Genomic DNA, 17344 nt, shown 5'->3' with positions numbered 1-17344 from the left:
TGATGATATCATGCCCCCCAAAACCCCGGAAAAAAGTTTTTAATTTATAAAACTTGCCCATTCTTTACGTAGAGTATTTGTTATTGGGAATTATGCATGCATTTTTGAGGTAAGGATGGGGACTAATTTTCTTCTGGGGTGACTTTCCAACGGGGAAAATTTTCTATGGGGAGGGAAGTTTCGAGGGGGATAAACATTTTAGGGTAAAGTTTTCACAGGGGTAAAGAGCTAGAATTTCTATACGAAATTCTTTTTATATGTCTTGCTTTCTCTTTACTGACTCGATTTTACGTGTGTAGATGTTAAGGGTAATTGTCCGGGGTGAATTTTCACCGGGATTGAGATTGTCTAGACGATATTTTCATAGGGAGGGGGATTTTGCCGTGGAGTTAGGGTGAGATTTCCTGGTAACGCTTAAAACATAATCAGAAATTAAATATAGAAAAAAGAAGTTTTTTCTAACCGAGAGTAAGGAACAACATTAAAACTTCAAACGAACAGAAATTATTATGCATATGAGGGAACTTGCCCCCTCCTCAATGCCTCACTCCTTACGCTGATATTGAATTTTGTCATACTTATTTAAAAGTATTAAAAACTTTAGTGTGAAGAGCGAGATGTTGAGGAGTGGATAATATCCCTCATGTAAGCAGTATTTTCTATTCGTTTTAAGTTTTGCTTTCGGTTGGAAAAGATTGTTTTTTTTTGCTTTTTTAAATCAAATAGTTCGTGCGAACGAACAGTCAGTAAGGAGTGACCTGGTTCCATTGTAATCGAAACTCCAAAGAGCGGATTTTTGATACTAATAGATTTATCAAAAGAATTGGCTTTTTATGTTGATTTCAAATATATTAGTTTCATTAAGTTTAGTCTTACCCATAAAAGGTTGGGAGCCTCAGAAAATTTGCCTAATTTTCCAAAAAGGGAGAAACACCCCTTAAAAGCTATAGAATCTTAATAAAAGTCACACCATCAATTCAACGCATCTGAAAACCCTACTGTAGAGGTTTCAAGCTCTTATGTGCAAAATGCGAAATTTTGTATTTTTTGTCAGAAGAAAGATCGCGGAAGCGGGTTTGTTTGTTGTTTTTTTTTCCTTGGGCTTGTACTTACACAGTTGCCCTAGAATATTGGGAGAAAGTTTATTCGAACTTGTTCTTGTGTCCTTGTTTTCAGTGCTCACGCCCTTTTTTTAAAACCCTCCGATAAAAATTTTGAGATCGCCATTTTGGTCATAATAGTTCAATGACCGAATAACTATGTCTTTGGAGATATCATACCCCCCCCCTCATAGCCCCTCGGGAAAGGTTTTTAAGTAACAAAATTTGCCCATTACTTATGTATAGTATTTGTCACTGGGAAGTGTGCATAAATTTTCCGGGGGAGGGGGAGAGAATTTTCTGATGATAGGATTTTCCAAGGGGTTGTTTTGCATGGGAAGGGAAATTTTCAGGGGTTAAAATTTTCCAGTGGAAATTTTGCAATAGGTAAATTTGCCAAAATTCCTATATGAAATTCTTCCTTTGTCTTACTTTCTCTTTGCCGGTTCAATTTTACGCGTGGAGATGTTAAGGGTAAGTGTACGGGGTAAATTTTGACCAGAATTGAATTGTCTATAGAATAAATCCATGGGAGGAAGGATGCTTCCATGAAGGGGAAGCCAGATTTCCTAGACCTATTTAAAAAAACGAAGAGAAATTAAATAAAAAAAGACGACTTTTTTCAACTGTAAGTAAGGAGCAACGCTACAACATAAAACGAACAGAAATTATTACACATATGAGGGATCCCTCCTCCTTAAAACCTCGTTCTTCACGCTAAAGTTGGAATTCTGTCCCATATTCCTTAAGAACGATTCATAAAACAGTATGTTTGTTTAATTAGAACAATAAAAGCTTTTTTTCCAAAAATAGTAAAAAAAAAATAGAGCAGAGAGCGAGGTGTTGAGGAGTGGGCAGCATCCCTAATATACGTAATGATTTCTGTTCGTTTAAGTTTTAATGTTGCTCCTTGCTGTCGTTTGAAAAAACTTGTTTTTTTTTATTTAATTAAAAAAAGATCCATATGATCCAGGCATGAAGAAAAATAACTTTCCTTTATCATGACTGCGGCACCCACCGCAATCATGATAAAGAGCTATATAGTTCATAGCCCATAGCAACTGAAAATTTCAAATACTGAAAAAAATGTTCTATGAATTTACTTATGAACATTGTTCAGAAGAAAGGATGTCTCTACTTGTGCTCGAGCAACGTACAAGTCATCCAAGGGCTCATTGCAGAAACTTTCAAATGATGACAGAACTTCAGAGGGTTTATTCCTTTCCAATTAAACAATTATAATTTAATAATTAGAAAATACAAATTAAATTAAATAGAACAATTAAATCCCAATTAAGCAATTTTTGGTCAGTGCTGGTCCCATTTGGGTTCATGTTTCGAAGTCATGCCAAAGACTTGAATTAATTTTTTCAGATAGCAAACAATGTCTCTTGTTTGGCTTCCAGCCTTTTTTTTTACTGAAACAGTAGAAATTGTCCCTAAAAAACTCTACCCGATGAATTCACACCAAAAAAACGTACTTTAAGAAAATTCAGTCCAGGAAAACATACCGTCGTAAACGTACCTCTAAGAAAAGCTTGTCTTCAAGGAAAACTTTCCCCCAGAGAGCCTGCCCTCGGAAACTTTAAACTAATAGACGTGTATATTAAAAATGAACCCCATTAGAAGACTCCCTTATATTTTGCGGTATTTATATTGCAGAATGAAGGTTTTGTTGCGCCAGAAAAAAAATCCACACCGGGGATTTTTCTGCAACTTGCAAAAAACTGTCGCGCAAAATGAATAAATTAAACTCGAAGAAACTAAGGTCCAAAACGGTATTTCCTAGAGTCAATCTTCACCCCATTTCCACTCAAATATACTATTTCCTAGTTTACTTGGGAGATCATCACGCCGCATAAACAAAACTACAGGATAGAAGTAAAAATAGAGAAATGAATCCTGTATTTTAAAATGTAGCGTAAACGGCTTCCCTGATTACGAATAAACAGTTCGCTGAAAATGACGCAACAGTCTGAGAGTCAAAACCAGTTGATAAGCCCTTCGACATAGCCTGATTTCAGCCAAACAAACTTAGGTTTGAAATTACGTATAATCTTCGCTCAATCTAGTCTTCAATTTAGCTTCAGTCAAGTCAGTATACCACTTTCTAACATGGAAACAGAAACCTTTGGAAATTTTTATTTGGCTTCGGATATGAATATCAAATTACTATCTAACTAATCCATGACTTTTCTTTCTGCAAATATTCACCGTCAAGCGGCCCTAATAGTTACAATGTTCTCCAGAATTTCGATATTCTGTAAATCAATTGACATATTTAGTGAAAGTGTGGATTTACGAAAATTACCTGAATATAGTTTAAAGGAAGTTCAAGAACATTTCACGCCTCAAGATTGTTGGATTATTATTGGTGACTTTGTTTATGATGTAACAGAGTTTTTAAGAAAGGTGAGGTTCTCTTCACTTCTTATTAATTAAAAAAATAACTCCTAGAAAGAAGTTTTTCAAAGAAAAGTAAGTAGCCTAATTAAACTTCAGACCAGCAGAAATAAATTCTTACAATAACTTTAACACAAGAATCACTAGTAATATAACACAGAAAATAACACAGAAATTACTAGTAAAGAATATATGAAATCCAAAACGGACAGAAATTAAGTAGACATAGTAAACAATCATAGCAAACAAACTTACAACAAGGACTAATATAAATGAATAAATAAATCTTAAAACGAGTAAAACTTAGATTGAATATACAAATCAAACTTAAAACGAACAAAAATCACCACAAACACGAGCTAGGCTATTGCCCCCTTAACTAATTGTGAGCCTACTCGTCCAACTAACGTGTAAGACCTCAAAAGAGGAAAATGAGTCCCTGATTGGCGGAAAGAACTCGTTTTATTTTGGATAATTTATTCATTCACACTAAAAAAAAACTATAAAAAAGCGAAATCAAAGTATCTTAGTCCAAAATTACACTTCAGATTGGACTAATGTACATGCAGAACATTAGAATTACCTCCGGTACTTGCGGATTATTCAGAACACACTCAATAAGTGAAATTTGGCCTGGTGTGAACGAGAGCTAGGCATTTCTGCCTAGCATTATCGATTGAAGTAACTAGCTCCATGAAGTGTTTATGTTTTCAATGCAACAGAGAACCTAACTTCACTTATTGAGTGTGTTCTGAATAATACACAAGCACCTTACCGCATTGAGAACCTGAGATATCTATATATATAAAAATAAGTTGTCTGTCTGTGTGTCTGTCTGTCAGGTGACGTCATGTTTCTGTGTCGACTGACGTCATGAAGTTAGTTGTCGTCATTTTTGCTATGACGGTGACGTCATTAACGGTATTTAAGACATTTGTTCACGGAAAAATGTTTAATTGTAAAATGACTGAAGAACCTACAATGGCAACAGCCGAGGAAGCTGCTCAAAGAGTTTATGCCAAAAAACTTGCTGCTGATAGAGAAAGTAAGAAAAGAAAGCGTTCCGAGGAATCACAAGAACAGCAATAAAACAGGCTTGCAGCTGATAGAGAAAGTAAGAAAAGAAAGCGTGCCAGGGAATCACAAGAACAGCAAGAAAACAGGCTTGCGGCTAAAGAACGCAAAACCGCGCAGTTGGATGAAAATCCACCTGGACAGCGAGAGTCAAAACATATCAAAACTGAAAATGATAGCGATGATGATTGGGTTTGGGATTTTGACTTGGATAAGGTCATCAATGCCTACCAGATTTAAGTTAAAAAAACAAAGGTTCGTCGATATGTACTTCATAGTGACGTTGAAAAATAAAGAAGAAAAAGAAAACTGAAAAAAGAAAAAAGGTAAAAAACAAAAAAAAAACTAAAAAGAAAAAACACTCAAAGAGAAATTACAGACCGGGACACAAATGACGACCGAGACAGAGGGAATATAAGTGACGACCGGGAACCTCAAACAGAAATTACAGACTGGGACACCCGGACACAAATCACGACCGGGACACAGGGAATATAAATGACGACCGGGACACAGAGACACAACTACAACGGGGACGCCGGGGGAACAGGCGGGATATATAAATGACGACCGGGACACAGGGATTGTTCGAATAAAAATTACAGACCGGGACACCGGGACACAAATGACGACCGGGACACCGGGACACAGGGAATATAAATGACGACCAGGACACTCAAAGAGAAATTACAAACTGGGACACCGGGACACAAATGACGACCGGGATACAGGGAATATAAATGACGACCGGGACAAAGGGACACATCATTAGAATAATGAGGTATAGATCTGAATACGGATTGTTTTTCCCATGGACAATTATATGTTGCATGTTCAAGAGTCAGTAAACCTGACAATCTATTTATATGCACAGACAATGGGACAGCGAAGAATGTTGTATATTCGCATGTTTTACGCAGTTAAAAACATATATTTATATCTATCTCTATTCACAGGTGGGACACAGGGACACAACTACAATGGCGCGTAACTAATATGGCACGTAACGACTTACGCGCGCGGGGGGGCTTGGAGGGGCGCGTAGCGCCCCACCAACTAGGTGTTGGGGTGGTACGAAGCGCCACCCCAACAGCTAGTAGTCTTATATAAGTTTATACAACCTGAGATATATACTCTTATAGGTTTATAGAAAGTAATTTCAAGAAAGTCGATTTGAAATATCAAATTCAAATTTTATTCTTTTCCTCTCTAAAATATTTTCAATTTTGATAAAGAACAAAACAATTTCTTATCCATGCAAAGATTGGGCCAAGAACTAGACTGAAACGACTTTTGCTATGATCACACATAATTTCACACTTTTTGTAAACCGGATCAGATCTAACCCCTCTCTGGTAGGGTTCCATTGATTTCTCTTGTCACAATATCCACCAGAAGAGTTTGTTGCCAAAAATGATGAGAGGAAATAGCTCATGTCTTACTTTTAGCTCATGTCTTACTTTTGTCTTTTTAGGTCCCATGACAAGTTTCACCTCTTTGGAGGAGGGGGAAGCGAGGTTGGTTAATGAAAATTATCAAGAAATCTATCTGAAGTACTTTAGATAAATTTAGAACTTCCATAGAGTGGTTACACTATATTATATAACTTATATTATAAATCTTATAGATTTATATACAGTGGTCTGAAGTAACCTCTAACACCCGAATTATGTGCTTTCATAAGCTGGATCAATTTACCATCTTTGGACGAGGAAGAGGGAGTGGTTCAGTAATTTTTAGTTATCAGCAAATGTACCAAAAGGGGGAGTAAGATAAGAACCAAATTGTTCTAAAGCTAGGCTCATACCTCGCTGTTTAGTGTCTGTGAGCCAACCTTTAGGAGGAAGGAGACAGGGGGCTAAAAATTTCTTGTTATTAGCCTAATTGCCGGGCAGGCTGGTGGAATTGAATCAAATTTTGTCAGCCGCCACAGTTATGGTTTCAAGTATTTTTCTTCAGTTTGTCTCCTTCGAAAGAAGGCCGGGGCTCCTTTCATACTACTTTAAATGAAAGTCTTTAAGACGGAAGCGGGAATTTGAAACGAACACAAACTATTGCTTCGCCCACTACACAAGATAAACTGGTAGTTCTATCACTACTACCACCTAAATAAAGGTAGAATCATGAAATGTATAGAAGTCTCAGAAATTTTATTTTTGTTTCCCGTGCAACTGAAACCCCATTTAAATGAGGTTTTTGAAATTCAACCCCATTAAACCCGTTTAATAAAACCACACAACTCACCCCTCACCCAACATTCAAATCAGTCCCATTCAACTAAACCCTCCATGCAACTCAACCCTTTTTCAAATCAATCGCCATGTAACTCAGTCTCTTTCAACTTGACCTTCATGCAACTCAACCTTCATTCAGCTCAATCACCGTTTACCTAAACCTAATTTACCTCAACTTGTGCAACTCAATCCCCGTTTAACTCCATTTCGACTCAACTCAACCCCTTTTCAATTCAACCCCCATGCAATTCAACCCCTTTTCAATTCAACCCCCATGCAACTCAACCCCCCGTTTAGCTCAAACCCCAATCAACTCAACCTCATGCAACCCAACCCCCGTTTACCCAATTCTTATTTGACTAAACTCCTATTCAGCTCAATCCTCCTAAAATCAACAATGTAAGAAAACATAATTCAACTCCTTTTGTTGGAAGTGAACTTGACTCGAATGATAAGGTCTATGTTCCTTGTTTATTTTTAATTAAGTGTTTCTTTTATGCTGCTTTAGGGAAAACCCTTCCTACTCCTCCCTCTGCAATAGAAAATATTTTACCTCTATCTTATATATTTAAGATTAGCTAAATTGTTCATACCTAGGGCACGAACACACTTGAATTTGATGGTTGCAGCAATGGGCCTTGGGTTGAATATGGTATGGTAAAACAAGGATTGAGTTGCATGAAGGCTGAGTAGGCCGAGGGTTGAAGGGCATAAAGGTTGAGCTAAATGAGGGATGATTTGCATGCGAGTTGGTCTAAACAAGGTTGACTTCAATGGCGGTTGGGTTGAAAAGGGTTTGAGTTAAGCTGTGGTTAAGTAAAACAGGGGTTCAGTTGAGCAAGAGTTCAGTTAAATAGGTTGGATTGAACCGGGTTCAGTTTAACAGGGGTTCATTTACGTGCACAAACTTTTTTTTCTATTATCTTTGATTGATAGAAATAATCTAAAGTTGTCTTGTAAGCAAATTTTAACACTTGAATTTGTGAATGCCTGGAGATATTGCCAGAGTTGCCAAATTGTAATTACAATGCAAGTCAAACCAATTTTAGACTGTGAGAGGAAGCAAAACAATGTTTTAGTGGCGCATTAGTAATTAGCATGTTATGCCAAAACTACCGAAGAACCACTTGAAACTACTCAAACTTGAAGAACAGCTTTTTTGGAAAATGGAGCGTTGTGTTTGGCCTCGAAAATATATAATTTTTTTCTTTGCTGTGTTATTCTACCCTTGTAGCCTTTCATAGTATATTTTGCGTTATAATCACATTTATACTCAGCGGCCTCTACAAAAGGTGACAAATCAATATCCAAAAACCAAGCAATGGAACAAGGACAATATCATTAAGATACTATACCGTCACAGAGTAAAAGGTGATAACAAGATTTGAAGAGAGGTACATTCCCCCATCAGGGGGCACTGGGGTCTAGTTAAACGTCCACTCACATGAACTTGAAACATTGTATGCCTTTTGTATGTGGGCATTCGTTCAAACAAAGGCTATTGACCTTATTCATGAGGATCTTCCCCTCGCAACATCTCACGCTTCAGTTTTAGCCTGACCTCCAGTTCTTCAACCAGTAAGGTACAGTCACCATCTGTTCAGACGATGATTGGGGGCTACTTAAAAATTTCGAGTGACACCCACAACAAAATTGTCACCCACAGTTGTCTCCCTGCCCCATAGCAAATTATGTCCCTGGGAGAAATGTGAGCTGGGTTTAACGAAACAAAAACAAACATTTTTGCCTGATGATAAACAAATTGAATCTCCAATTTTTTCCGTGTAGGTAAAAAAATATGTAATTTCACAGGACTGGCCAATTGAAGATTTGAAATAACCACCTAAAAGGAGGATGTGATCCTATACCAAAGGTGACACGGAAAATTCTCTTTTTTGTGTATTTTTATCCCTTTAATAGTGTTAGTTTGTCTAAAAAGGAAAGTTTCTCATTAATCTAATATTTTGACTTTATATTGGCAAGGGGTTACGGACTTCAGGATTTGAGATATATTCACTAGGACTCCAGAATCTACGACTCTACTCACTCAAGTCCAACACTCAAAAATTTAGCATTTGGGCTTCACGATTCATATCCAAATTTAAGATCTTAAGAGCCAAATAAGTCTACCTTATAAGTCCCAAGAGGTATACCTAAACTCCGAAAGCTGAAAACCCTTCGCCAATATCTAGCTAGACCCAAAACTGGAAATGAGAGGTTTGTCTTTCCAAAGGATTGCTATACGATACTGATTAAAGAAAATCCATTCAGAGTTAAAGTATTACAAAAAAAGTAAATTCTAATAAAAAAACTTCTAAATATCGGGCGATTGTTTTTGAGAACAAGTCAAAAATTGTAAAAACAAAAAACAAAACAGTAGAATCGCCAGAAGAGTATATGAAGTCACGGAAAAGTCGTAAAAAGTGTGAAATTTCAAGGGAGAGACTGGGACCTATAACTCTCTTGCACAGAGGCCTGATTTACTATGTACAGAAACACTTCCCCTTATTAGTAGGCCTATAGTGAGGTGATACCATTATTTGTCACTTTTACTAACAATAACATGTTTGTTTAAAATTTCGGAATATGCGAGAACAATTAAATGAAATTTTGACCTATCCAAAATGAATATCCAAGCAAGGATCCTCCTATTTATTACATAAAAAAACTAGTTTTTTTAACTGAAAGTAAGGAGCGACATTAAAACTTAAAACGAACAGAAATTACTCCGTATATGAAATGGGTTGTCTCCTCCGCAATCCTTCACTCTTTACGCTAAAGCTTTAAATTGTTTTAAAAAGCAGAATTGTGGCAAAGAGTCAAATTTTAGCGTAAAGAGCGAAGGATTGCGGAGGGGACAACCCATTTCATATACGGAGTAATTTCTGTTCGTTTTAGGTTTTCATGTCGCTCCTTACTTTCAGTTAAAAAAACTAGTTTTTTTTATGTAATTTCTGAACGTTTTTGAATTAATGCATGTTTGATTTTGACTCTCCACACATAAATTATTAAAATGAAATTTGCATATTAATTCCCTTTTTGGCTAAATGGCTTTCTCTTAGTTTTGATCAGACGATTTTGAGAAATAAGGGGTGGGGAAGGAGGCCTAGTTGCCCTGCAATTTTTCGGTTACATAAAAAGGCAACTATAAATTTTAATTTTTAACGAATGTTTTTATTAGTAAAAAATATACGTAACTTAAGAATTAACTTACGTAACAAACTTTTATATTCTTAAATTTTTATTATGCATATGAGGGGGTTTGTACCCTCGTTAATACCTCGCTCTTTACACTAAATCGTAAGTTTTGTCCCAATTCTTTAAGAATGACCGCTGTAGAATAAATAGTTGAAATTACTAAAAATACTATAGCATAAAGAGCGAGGTATTTATCTCTTCCTAAATACCTCGCTCTTTATGCTAAAGTATTTTTAGAACCCCTCATATGCGTAATAATCTCTGTTCGTTTTAAGCTTCAATGCTACTCCTTACTTTCAATTGAAAAAACAATTCCATGTTTATTTTTTCATTGTTTTTTTTTATAGTAATTTTAGAAAATCCTGTGCCCTTTTCATTGAATTTCTGTCCCCCATGACATATTTCTCCAAGGAAAGATCCTCCTACATAGCCCCCTCCCCTCAACCCTACCCCCAAAACCACAAAAATGCCCCTGAAAACGTCTGTACACTTCCCAATAACCATTATTATATGTAAACACTGGTAGAGATAGCTTTTTTGTTGTTTTTTTCATGCTTATGTCTTTAGTTATGAAGCATGTTTTAAAGTCCATATCAGGAAGATTTGGATCAGATTAGTGGCTAGAAATAACATTTGATATTGAAAGCTCAAAATGGTTTTATTATTAGGGTTTTAACTTTGATTCTTATCTAAGGTGTATGCCGGGCGAGTATAACAAGTCAATAGTAGGTTTATTACTTGGAATCTAAAAACTAAGGCAGATTTGGGTTTCGGATTAATGTACATTTGTTTTCTTTTTTTTAGCACCCCGGTGGAGATGAAGTGATGCTCGACTATGCCGGTAGGGATGCAACTCTTGCCTTCAAAGGTGTAGGACATTCAAATGCAGCCCTTAAAATACTTAACCAGTACCTGATTGGAATACTTCCACCAAAGGAAAGGATATATCTACGAAACTAACCAAATTAAGTTACCTATAGTGTTTTTTTTTGAAAATAAATTTTACTGCTAGTTTAGAAAATCGAAAAATATACTCTGTTAATGTGATTTTGACAAAGTTTAATGAAAGTGATCCCGCGCTGCCAGTATTTTAAGATGAAAGAGGGTCTTTGCTTTAGAAAGTTCTCAATAACAGAGCTTGAACCACTAGGAACCCAAAATGAGTGTCACTGGCCCAGAACTTTTTTTTCAACTAGGCACACTTTTACACCTAAGCATATACTGATTAGGTTTGCCAAACTTAAGACGTTGCCAGTGTGACAGTGAGAGCCAAAAATGTGACTTTGCCGTTAAAGTCCAAAATTTTGGCATCCATGCCGAACTGCCTGGACAGCTCAGGAACTGTATACTACGGGCTCCTCCAGATTAGGAGCACATTTTGAGACACCGGTTAAGAAATTGAAAGACACACTTTAGTAGTCAAAACTTATATATTTGCAAGACAAGCACTCAATGGCTCAGTGGGGTAAAATCGAACAGTAAAGTATAAGATACTGATAAGAAACTATAAGATACTTTCATTGCTTAAACTACCCAATCTAGCTTTTATCTTTTAATACGCTCTCTCTCTGTAGTTTTTCTCTCTTTTCCAGTTTACACATCTCAATTGTATGTGTGAAATCACGGATCTCAGTGACCGAAACTTCTGAGGCCCAGTGACTGAAAGAAATCCAGTGATCTCACTGATTACCAGGGTTACCAACTTTTTGGTCTATCAATGCGTCCACTGAGCATTCAAAATGTGTCAGTTTCAGCTAAAATGTGCCATATTGATATCTAAAAAACTAGAGTTTATTTATGTTGCCAGTTGTATTGCTGACCAAAAGAGGCTTTGGAAACCTCTTTTAAAGCGGCAATTTAACATCAAATATAGTAAAAACGAAAAAATGCATGTAAAATATTCATACAAAATGACTTGGTGTGAAAAGCACAGAAGTCATATTAACATATAAATCCCTTACTTTGGAGAAAAATGCTTTATTTACGACATCTCTGTCAAAACCTGGGTGCTCAAAGAAAAAAAACATACTGAGGAAACGGCTCTTTGGTGAAAAATGTGATTTTTTATCACTATATATCCACTTGGCAAATGTTTTGTTTTATGTCATAAATTTACAATTGCGTCCCTTTATTGTCCTTTTATGTCCCAAATTTCCAAACTGTATCACTTTTTTGCCCTGTTATGTCATTGTGTCCTGCCTCATAAGAATGTCCTCTTTTGGCATAAAATGTGTCCGGTTGGCAACTATGCTGATTGCGCCACAAAACGATCCGGCAAAGATAAAGAACCCAGTGCGCTCGCTGGCATCAATGCTATAATGTGTTATTGCTATAAGTGTTATTGCTATAACACTTACGAGTTTGCTCATGCCCATATCCTATTACTTAACGACGGACGTGGTGCACACTACCCTATCATTCCTAAGATACATATGGTGTTATCTCAACTTCTAGATATAACAATAGTTCCTGGAAACGCTTGCCAGCTGTTGTTTCTCGATGAAACAATGCCATAAATACAAGTGCAGAGTCCCCCATCATTCCTACGACACACATGGTGTTATTTTAATGTCTGGGTGATAATGAAATTCCTGGAAACATTATTATCTGAGTTCCGTTTGCCAAGTATTTTGTTCAATAATTGAAGTGAGCTTGAAGTGACATGATGTCTAACATACGAAGTTTTAATATGAAGTCTAACATACAATTGGAAGAGATCTTTTTTTATACTCTAATGGTATCGAGCACACTGGTTCTTTCGACGGCGAATGACACTTGTTTCGATACCCAAATTGTAACGGCACCAAAACTTGTAATGACTACAACCAGCCAGGTATCCTTTTTGTAAAGTAATGGTCCCAAGCACACTGGTTTTCCATTAGCAGGGCTTAAGCATAAGTTTGGGTCCCCGAGTTTCTCTCCAGGGCCCCATGTCTCCCTCAAGGGCCCCAATGACCCCCCTTCCCCAAAAAAAAGTTTTGCCCACCTTCCCCAACCAATTTTTTTACTTGGTTTTTTAAACTGATTTTTTTCCATGTCTTAAAATCGCATTAAATAATTATATAATATAACAAAAAAATTCACTTGTGATATCTAAAAAACTACAAAATGAAGATGGTATAAATATGTCAGTCGTGATTTTTCTATAAGAAAAATAATGTTTCTAGTAACTTCTTTTGAACTTCGAATTTTTTTTACCAAATTTTTTGGACTTCAAATTTTTTTGGGGTGGAATTTTCTTCAGACATAAAATTTTCTTGGGACCTATAATTATTTTGGGACTAAAAATTTTTGTACTTAAAATATTTTTGAGACTTCAGATTGAGACACAAAGGAACGCTGTCATATATCACTCACGATTGTCATAACCTCCAGTTAAAGCACAAGTTGGAATGTTTCCGACATTAACATCTTGAAAAATAGGATATTTTTGGAAGTTCTTCATATGTTCATCTATAGAAATATCCCCCTTTTCACAGTTTCAAACTACACTTGCACAAAAAGCACACTGATCCTGGTCATTATGGCCAACAAAAAGAATCCAACTTTTGCGAATTCTCAGGTACCAATGAAATCCTTTGATCACCTTCCATTATTCGTTCTTAGTGTAATATCCTCTCGTTTAAGAGCACTACCTTCTTCTTACGACAGTAGAGGTCGGGAGATATACCTTGGTAGTTGTAGATGAAAATTAAGATAGCTCTGACTATAGCTTCTTGATGCCATGTATCGCTCAACAATGTCATAGATTCCAGTTAAAGCAAGACGTTCCACTGGAATATTTCCTACATAGACTGCTTGATAAAAAGGACACGTTTCAGAGTGTCTTCTATGTTCATCTATAGGTACCTCGCCCTTTTCCCAGTTTCGAACCACATCTGCACAAAAAGCACACTGAACCTAATCACTGTGATTAACGAAACAAAATCCAGCATTTGCAAATTCTCTTGTGTCAATGAAATCCTTTGACCACCTTCCATTAAATGTCCTTAGTCTAACACCCTCTCGCTTAAGAGTACTGCACTTTTCCAGGCAATGATGCGTTATCTGGTACTACGTAATCATTCATGCTGTCAGTGAAACAATACAATACATCCTGTGATAGTCCTCACATCTGGTCTTTTGAGATAACAACCAAGTCAACAACATCTTCAGCTTCTAAGCAGTTTTTCATTGATCGCATGATATTTATGGCTGTTTTGGGACTTAGGAGAATATTACATGAAGGATCAATAAAGTTCATAATAAATGTGAATTATGTAGGTCGTACAGACCGCTGAAATTTGTATATAAAGGATCAGTACAATTGATTATAACTGAGGAATGTGTAAGTTTCATCGAATCTTTGAGACTTTTGAATTGAATCATTTTGAATCACAAAACAGACAGCACTATGTAATTACTATTTGTTAATGTACCAGTGATCAAATCTGAATGTAAACTTAATTAGTCACATTTTTGCTCTGTGGGCTTTTCCTTAGTCGGAATAGTAAAAGATGAATTGCAAGGAATAGGGGAGTGAACACCCCAGAGAAGTAACTTTTCACAAAAAGCTTGTTTTATATTCCAAGTGACAATTGTTACTTTGCACTGAGATATAAAATAACATTATTTTATTAAAAATTTTCAGTAATTACTCTAGTTTCAATTCCCTAAACAAATTCCTTAACATTATAGGAACACATGCTTCCTATAATGTTAAAAATACCTTTTCGATCTCCCTATGCAAAATGACGTTAATAACATTTGCTACTATATTGTTGTACAAAAACACAGTTTTGTAAACAATTAATTCTATTTTGGGAAACTTTTTTCACTACAAAAGGCACTAGATATAGCAATTTTCTTTAAAATGGTCCATTAAACTATTTTTTTAATATTTCCCAGTTCCCAGCTAGCTGTGGAGTAAAAAACGGAAAAGAAGAAAAAGGATGCCATCAATACAAAATATCATAGTTCAAGCCACTTTTCTTGTTTTTAGAGCCATTTAATTTTCCTCGTTATTCAAGCCAAGGAGCTGGAAGTTTCCTACATAGGGTTTATGACAAAGCAATGCTAACATTATACTTTGTGCTGCGTCAATTATATATCCCGCCTGTGCCCCCGGCGTCCCCGTTGTAGTTGTGTCCCTGCGTCCCGGTCGTCATTTATATTCCCGGTCGTGATTTGTGTCCGGGTGTCCCAGTCTGTAATTTTTCTTTGTGGTTCCTGGTCGTCATTTATATTCCCTCTGTGTCGGTCGTCATTTGTGTCCCGGTCTGTAATTTATCTTTGAGTGTTTTTTCTTTTTAGTTTTTTTTAGTTTTTACATTTTTTCGGTTTTTTTTTCTTCTTTATTTTTCAGCGTCACTATGAAGTACATATCGCCGAAACTTTGTTTTTTAACTTAAATCTGGTTGGCATTGATGACCTTATCCAAGACAAAATCCCAAACCCAATCATCATCGCTATCATTTTCAGTTTTGATATGTTTTGACTCTTGCTTTCCAGGTGGATTTTTATTTTTTTAGTTTTCTTTTTCTCCTTTAATTGTCAGTTTTTTTCCTTTTTTTAGTGTTTTTTCTTTTTCAGTTTTTTTGTTTTTTATTAGTTTTAATTTTTTTTTCTTTTTACCTTTTTTTTTAGTTTTTTTTCTTCTTTTGTATTAATGCTAAAGCCAACATTTTTAGTTATTTTTAGTTTTTTTTTCTTTTTTAGGTTTTTGTTTTTTACCTTTTCTTTACTTTTATTAGCTTTTTTAATTTTTTTTGTTTTTTTTTGTAGTTTTTGTAAGGTTTGAACCTGGAACCTCTCGAACCTAGAACCTGGAACATACCGCGTTACCAACTCAGCTACATCAGCTTGTATACTTTCGTTTTTGAATTGGTATATGATGAAATAATTCAGACGTCATATGCGGACAGACAAGCCCCCCCCCAAGCCCCCCCGCGCGCGTAAGTCGTTACGCGCCATATTAGTTACGCGCCATTGTAGTTGTGTCCCTATGTCCCACCTGTGAATATGTATATATATATATATATATATATATATATATATATATATATATATATATATATATATATATATATATATATATATATATATATATATATATATATATATATATATGTTTTTAACTACGTAAAACTTGCGAATATACAACATTCTTTGCTGTCCCATTGTCTGTGCATATAAATAGATTGTCAGGTTTACCGACTCTTGAACATGCAACATATAATGGTCCATGGGAAAACAATCCGTATTCAGATCTATACCTCATGATTCTAATGATTGCCCTTGAGCTTTGTTGATGGTGATTGCTAATCGACCATTTCCTGTGTCGCTGTCGTCATTTATATATCCCCCTGTGCCCCCCGGCGTCCCCTTTGTAGTTTTGTCCCTGTGTCCCGGTCGTCATTTATATTCCCTGTGTCCCGGTCGTCATTTGTGTCCCGGTGTCCCAGTCTATGATTTCTCTTTGAGTGTCCCGGGCGTCATTTATATTCCTTGTGTCCCGGTGTCCCGGTCGTCATATATATCCCCCTGTGCCCCCCGGCGTCCCCGTTGTAGTTGTGTCCCTGTGTCCCGGTCGTCATTTATATTCCCTGTGTCCCGGTCGTCATTTGTATCCCGGTGTCCCGGTCTGTATATACATTCGTTTTTTAGTTTTGTTTTTCTCCTTTATTTTTCATTTTTTTCCTTTTTATTTTTTTTCTTTTTTAGTTTTTTAGTTTTTTAGCTTTTTTAGTTTTTTTATTAGTTTTTAGTTTTTTTTTCTTTTTAGTTTTTTTGTAGTTTTTACCTTTTTTTTAGTTTTTTTAGTTTTTTTTTTTTACTTATGTCCTGGTCGTCATTTATACTCCCTGTGTCCCGGTCGTCATTTGTGTCCCGGTGCTTTGTTGATTGCTAATCGAACATTCCTTTTGTCCCGGTCGCTTTCTCTTTGAGTGTCGTCATTTATATTCCCTATGTGCCGGTGTCCCGGTCGTCATTTGTGTCCCGATGTCCCGGTCTGTAATTTCGTAAGTTGGAAACATGACGTCAGTTGACACACAAACATGACGTCACCCGACAGACAGACCCACACACACACAGACAACTTATTTTTATATATATAGATTGTTCCGAGTTTTCATCCGTCACGATGTCTAAGATTGAAAAGGATAAAGTTGAACTGGATGCAAAGTCAATTTAGTCCCTTCTTTCGATACTTCTGTGTTGCTGTTAGATTGTCAGTTTTACCGACTCTTGAACATGCAACGTATAATTTTCCATGGGAAAAACAATCCATATTCAGATCTATACCTCATGATTCTAATGATTGCCCTTGAGCTTTGTTGATGGTGATTGCTAATC

General features: G+C 36.2%; 1 protein-coding gene across 1 annotated transcript; it reads left to right on the top strand.

Moving 5' to 3' along the window:
- The first annotated feature begins 3160 nt into the window (after window positions 1-3160).
- On the top strand, window positions 3161-11056 carry LOC136031839 (uncharacterized). Its single transcript, XM_065711675.1, has 2 exons — window positions 3161-3512; window positions 10814-11056. Exons 1-2 carry the CDS (start codon window positions 3288-3290, stop codon window positions 10967-10969), a joined length of 381 nt encoding a protein of 126 aa, XP_065567747.1. The 5' UTR covers window positions 3161-3287; the 3' UTR covers window positions 10970-11056.
- The last annotated feature ends 6288 nt before the right edge of the window (window positions 11057-17344 follow it).

Source organism: Artemia franciscana, chromosome 10 (assembly GCF_032884065.1).
Source record: "Artemia franciscana chromosome 10, ASM3288406v1, whole genome shotgun sequence".
Lineage (NCBI taxonomy): Eukaryota > Metazoa > Arthropoda > Branchiopoda > Anostraca > Artemiidae > Artemia > Artemia franciscana.
Note: the sequence above shows the minus strand (reverse complement) of the source record. Positions and strands in the feature narration are given on the sequence as shown.